Source organism: Austrofundulus limnaeus, unplaced genomic scaffold, assembly GCF_001266775.1.
Source record: "Austrofundulus limnaeus strain Quisiro unplaced genomic scaffold, Austrofundulus_limnaeus-1.0 Scaffold237, whole genome shotgun sequence".
In the NCBI taxonomy this organism is placed as follows: domain Eukaryota; kingdom Metazoa; phylum Chordata; class Actinopteri; order Cyprinodontiformes; family Rivulidae; genus Austrofundulus; species Austrofundulus limnaeus.
Window position 1 is genome coordinate 94,249 of NW_013952639.1, and position 6,704 is coordinate 100,952.

At 37.3% G+C, this 6,704-nt stretch overlaps 1 protein-coding gene across 2 annotated transcripts; it reads right to left on the reverse strand.

The window, feature by feature from the left end:
* Window positions 1–100: 100 nt before the first annotated feature.
* Window positions 101–6,704, reverse strand: LOC106525667 (diacylglycerol kinase iota; the record flags this gene model as incomplete). 2 transcript variants are annotated; one of them, XM_014019971.1, is given in 5 exon segments in its annotated part: window positions 101–2,766; window positions 3,385–3,484; window positions 3,734–3,770; window positions 5,053–5,173; window positions 6,667–6,704. In XM_014019971.1, coding segments are annotated over 5 exon segments (410 nt in total), but the record flags the coding sequence as incomplete, so codon positions are not given.

The following is a 6,704-nucleotide window of genomic DNA, read 5'->3' on the forward strand; positions in this document are numbered from 1 at the left end:
TGTGTGTGTGTGTGTGTGTGTGTGTGTGTGTGTGTGTGTGTGTGTGTCGCTCAGAGCAGGCCGGGCTTTTCAGCGCAGTCGTCTCATGAACAAAAACGTCACCGTTCACAGAAGTTTTATTTTACACACATTTTGTCAATTTTCTCCAAAGGGAAGCTCTCAGTGTTGGATATTTGACAGATGCAGCCATCGCTGAAGTCTTGTGTCGCAAAAAATAAAATAAAATAAAATACTGCAACCTTTTATTTTATTTATTTAAGAATGATTCCAGTTAATTGTTATATTTACTAAAAATAAAAAATCGTAAGGTAAAAAAATTGCTTTTTTAAATCCATCTATTTTAAATCATCCTTTTTTTATTTATCATCATCATTAAAAGTTTCAGTATGTAGGACTTAGTAACAACACTGGCTAATAGTAAAGGGATAGTTCAGATCTTTTGAAGCGGAGTTCTATTTAGAGGCATGAACAGTTAATATCTTGTTGGTAGCTGTTTGAACGCCTTGTTGTGGAAATGTTTAATTCGGACTGAACTGATGAGCTTACAGCTAATCCGATTTTATAAACGGAAACACAGCTGAGATTTGTTTTTTTAATGGAAATTTGTGACTCTTTGCAATCAGTAACAGCTATAGCATAATCTGCAAAAATACTACGATTTTTGTTAAAACTGTCTAATGCTTTTTCTCCAAATTGAGTTTTTTGAATATCCATCTACAACAGGTAAGATGCTAACCGCTCATAACCTTCACACAGAAGCCCTCCTCAAAGCGTCCATTACTCTGAGTCATCCCTACAAGTAGAAACTGATCCCAGTTTACAAGACGTCAACGATGGCTGCACAGAATTCTCTCAACATCCCAGCATTTACCTGAAAAACAATAATAACCCTAAATATAATTTCACTTTACAACACTTCATATCAAAGGAAACCTCGGAGTTGTTCCTTCGACATACATGCACACAAAATAAAGCAAAATACAGAAAAATAAAAAATAAATTAAAAAAACAATCATAAACTCAACCGGCACTGAAGTAACGTTGCACATTCAATATTCCTCGGTGCTAAATGGTCGACTATGTTTCAGACATTAATGTAATGTAAACAGTTAATAAAGAAATGCAAATAATAAAGGATGTAATCCACTCATATTGCGTTGAATATGGCTCAGATTGTTTCCTTTTGAAATAAATGACACAAACACACACATACGGTGAGTGATGCATGAAAACACACGTGAGTTCCCAGAGGTTCTTCAGATTGGATATGTTATAAGTGGAACCAGYAGCCACACGTATTTACAGATTGTGTGTGGGGGAGAGGAGCAGAAAAATACTGGTTTTAATGTCCAGTGAGGGATCGGACTGTTTTCAGTCGTTTTATTTGATAAAAAAAAGAGAAGATAGCAACACTGTTTAGGTCAAATCAACCAGATTTAGGTCTTAGGAGAATCCTCGGAGTTCTTCGTTCTTGTGACTCAGGTTTGTTGTAAAACACTAAAAACACGCAGAAGATCCTCGAGGCACCAAATAACACAGCTCCCCTGCACGTTTTTTTTATTTTGTTTTGTTTTGTTTGTTTGTTTTGTTCAAGAAAATGTAGGAAAATAGTGAAAACTGGCTCTCTGGTTGGCCGACATTACGTCTAAAAGATTTCACCTTTTTTTTTAAAAAAAGGTAAAAAAAAATAAGTATTTTTTTTTTTAAAATATGTACATTTAAAAGCATTTTTTAATCAATCAAGCCTTGAGTTTGTACATGTGAAAAAGGGGAGAAATATCGCTCATTTAAATCTGAATTAAATTAAAATTTTATTTTCTGACTGCGTCCTTTACGCAGCACTAAATATTAGCCCTGGAGTTTTAAACCAGACAAACAGGACACAAAGTGAAGTGTCTTTGCTCAAACTTAAACTTGATCTATACCCTTACCCTATATTTGTTTTTCTCCTTGTTGCTGGAGTTCGGTGAGGATTTTTGGGATTAATTCATAACTGAGCAGCTAATAATTACACTTTATCTGGTAGTTTTTAGTTTTCTGCCAGTTTTGACCAAAAGTTAAATAGAAATTTGAGATTTTGAGGGAAAAACAGGGAGTTTAGGAAAAGGAAAACATTTCTTGGGAAATGCAGTAGTTTTTCTGTGAGTCATTCCATGACTCRGGTGTAAATTCAGCAGAATGCAACAAACAAATTTGCCATCACATGTCTGAGGAACAGAGCTGGGAGAGTCGTGAACGTGGAAACGGTGACATATTTGGGATCAGATATGACACCGCAAAAGTGCAATGTCTTTGGCACGCAGGTTTTCTGACATAAATATACTGTTTTTATCTCAAACCGTGAACGTTTGTGTCAAACATCTTGCAGAGTATAATAGAATCAAAACCAATCTGTTACAAGACAAACAGGACAGGAGAGCTCATGAAGCAGCTTCAAATTGCACTTTCAACTATTAAAACTCAGTCAACCGATCAATCAGCACAACTAATAAATAGAATAAATAAATACAAATAAATAGTTGACCAGTAGAATCTCTGCGGCTGGTTCAGCGTCTGCAGGCCCAGCTTCGCTTTGTTCTGTCCCAGTAACGCTCTGCTGCAGGTGTGTGCAGAGTCCAGAGTCCAGTGTGTGTGTGTGTGTATGTGTGTGACTTAGACAGCCGTCTCCAGGTCTTCGTTAGAGGCGGAGGGGGGCGCTCGTTGTTGCGAGCTCAGGTAGGAGGTGAGCTCAGAGTCTCCCACTGCTTGGTCCACCGGGGTCTTCCCCTGCAGGACACAGATCAGGACTCAGGTCTGCAGAACTCATCCATGGTAAAACTTCAACAAATGGTTCTAAAATGACTCATTCATTGTCACATTTATTATAACAAAAAGTGATATTCATAAAGCAGAATATGGGGAAATCTGTTTATTAATGGTAGTTTTTTTTTATTTGAGTGTTTTATGGTCGTTTGGAGCAAAAAAAAGATGAATAAATGAAGCATTTCCCTGCTATTTTCAGCAGGATGATGGCAGACCCGTCTCCTGCTGGAAATACAGGAGGACGATAATCAGATGGCTACAAACACTAACTGATGAGCAGCTGGAGCAGAAAATAACAGCATCATTTTCGCCCAGAAGTCGAGTTAAAGGTGACAAAAATGCTGAAAATGTATTTATATTTCAGCTTTGTGGCCAAACAGAGGAATAGTTTCAAATCTGATGTTTCTGATGTTTATGAGTGCATGAGTGAAACCAAAGCTAAAGGAGACACACCTTTACGAGGTTATAAATCTGACTGAATCATTCACGTGATGTTAGTCTGACATGACTCAGCAGGTCTTACAGTAAACCGGGTCTGTCGCTTTTTTTATTTCTCGGTTTTTTGTTTTGTTTTGTTTTTACCTGGAAATTGGTCTTTTCTAGTGAAGCACCTGCTTCCACCAGCAGTTGACACACTGCGTGCTGCTTCTCTGAGGCTGCTTTGTGCAAGGCGGTGTCTCCTCTAGGAACACAAAAGTTTTGTGAAAAACCCAACAGTGTGTGGTTTCAGAGAGCATCGACACGTTGACCTCGGTGACGTAAAGCAGACAGGAAGCAAGCATCAAAAACAACAACCAAAAAAAAACAAAAAAAAAAACAAGTAGATTTGATGTCTGGGTGGGTGTTCTTTTCTTTAATGAGCGTGATTTAAGCAACAGAAAACAAACAGTAATGCAGACAACAAATGAAGAGAATAGATTGTTTCACCTACCTTTCTCTGTCTGTTAAATCCAGAAGGATTTTAGAGCCTGAGGAGACAGAAACACCAAACAAAAACCACTAATTCAGCTTAAGGCAAGTTAAATTGAAGACTTTTTATTAATACCACTTGTAATGAAATTAAAAACCAACACATAAAACACAAATGGAAAAAAAAAAACCCCAGTTAGCGACAATTTTACCCAAATGTTTATTTTAACACAAAACAACTAGCTGTGAGAAGCATTCAATACATTATTTATCTTGTGTTTAGTGATGTTACTTGTGTTTTCAGATGTGCTTTAAAGATGTATCAATATCTTAAAACAAGTGTTTACATCTATAAAGCCTGTGTTGATCATAAACTATATCTCCTATAATGCATGTCAATTTTTTTTACCAGCGAAACGACAGCATCCCACCACTAGGTGGAGCTGCAGAGGGAGCTAGCAGCCGGTGAAATGAATTGTGTAAAATCTCTATTTCACTGCACTTTCGTTGATTACATTTGCTGCAGCCCAGTTGTACCGGGAAGTGGGGATTTCCCACTTACAAGTAGTAAATTTAAACTGGAATGCCTCTGTTGGAAAGTGGGAGAGTTCAGAATTCAAGATGGCGTCTACTCACCACAACTGAACAGTGAGCAAAACTCTCTTTTACTTTTAGTAGTATTTCTGTATTATATATTTCACATTTAGTCGTACATGTAGTACTTGTCAGTGTTTACAAGAGGATGTGTTAAAATGCTGTTTCTATGCAGGAAATACCAGGTAGAGCTCAGTTTTAGCATTACTGGATTCACACCACAGTCCAGTCTCCCTCCTACTTCCCTGTATTTGTTCGGATCTTGTGTTCCTCCAGAGTTTGTGCAGGTTTGCTGCCACTTGTTATTTTGTTTTGAGTAAAATAGATTCATATTCTGAGCTTTAACAAACCATAATATTCTTAGTTCTTGTCCTCCCTGATCTTAAATCTAGCAAGAATTAGAATTCCCAAGAACTCATTCAACAAAACATTGACCTTCGTTTATAAAAATGTGCTCCTGTACGTTCATAAATAATCAAACTTTTTATCAAAGTAATATTTCATCTTGCACTAAAACGATGCATRAAATAAAATAAATGATTGTGACAAAAACAGACTGGTCTCTGTTCTGAAGGAGTTCCTGAAACTCTTGATGTTAGCAAACAAGTTTGAGGAAACAAAGCTGTATGCTTAAACGTTTGATGTCAACCTGACCAAGATGGCCGCCACAGCTGATCGACTAGAGCCGACAGAAAACATAAAATAAGATCATAAAAACGGGTTTTATTCGTGCGTCCTCCGTCTCACCTTGCTGCAGAATGTAGCTGACGAGGTCCGTGTGTCCGTTCTGTGCAGCTAAATGTAACGCCGAGCAGCCGTCTGAGTCTCTCACCAACAAACTGACGCCTCGACGCACACACTCCGTCAGCTGCAGGAAAACACACAAAGATCTGACTTACACAAACACRTCAATCTATCAGAATAATAATCAGCTTTTCAGACAAAACGTTTTTTTAATCTGTTTTCCTCAGGTAAGAACCCAGCACTGGTTTTCCCAGAAGAACCTCTAATTATGCTCATTTCTAAAATTTCTTACTATTTTTGACGTCAGGGTTATGATTTTCCTGAAGAATCATAAATCTTGCTGCTGTTTAAAACTTATATTGAATTATCTCGACCTTATTACTTTTTCGCATGCCAAAAATGTAATCTTTGAGTCACGTTTGAGAGCAATTTTTTTTTTCATTTTATCATAAAGAGACGCTCTTAATTCAGTGTTGAATATTAAGTTTTGTTACTGAAAGGAGAAAATATTTGTGCAGCAGATTAAAATACATATTTCCCCCTGCAGAAGATATTTTGTTTGTTATGAATAAATAATTGGTCTGGAAAAATGATTTGAATTCAAAAYCTGTTTTCATGGTTGATTCAGAACAAGATGTCCTTAAAAGTTAGGCAACAATTTAAGGCAGAAATTTAGGATTAGTTTGTCCCATTTATTACATTTAATCTAAAAAACACAACTACGGAGCCCGCGAGGGGACTCCGGGGGATTTTTTTCCTTTTGTGTTCCCTCGCAATACATTTGCGTTCCCACGCAATATTGTTTTGAGTTCCCACGCAAAAGATTTTGTATATGAACTGAATTAAATCAGACTTTTATTTTGAAATATCCAGTTACCAAAACAGGATGTGTCGCCACACGTTCGTGAAATTGACATTGATGTTGCGTGGCTGCACTGTGTTAAAATATCGGCATATGACATACTTCCATGGGTGGCTGTGTGATATATTCATTCTGAAGCTGAATTAAAGCAGTAGGCTAACTCGCTAATGGTGAACATGTAAGTTTGTTAATGAACCGGCAGGCACAACAGTGATAAACTACGTTTGCGATGGAACGCAAAAAGAAAAAAAAATCTCCCATGTCCCCTCGCGGGCTCCGTACACAACAGTGCAGTAGAGAAAACTAAAAACCTTTTTAAAATTAGAAAACAAGTGATAAATTCAATGAATACGAAAAGTTATTAAGACGAAGAGATTTTTTTCATGTTTTTCCTTCAGTTAATAATTTTAAATGTTTTTTAAATCCATAAGCTTTCCAACTTTATAAAACTAAAAATTGTTCTATAATAAACTCCAAACTGGCTCCAAAGATGTCTGTATTTCCTAACAGCCTCGGCCAGCTGCAGCTGTWTGACTCAGTGGTGTAAACACACCTGCAAACAACCAAAAACGTTCATGGAGCTCATTTGAGAACAAAATTGTATCATTTATGTAGCCGAACTACAATAACGAGGGCGGTTTTTCCTGATGTTTTGCAGAATGCAAATCATCCTTCGTGCTGATAAACTTGATCTTTCGTGAACCTGGAATGCAGAAACAAACATGTCGAGCAGGTCGGACTGTAAAGTACCGTACCAGTGAGAGATCCCCAGAGCTGGCAGCAGTAAGAAGAG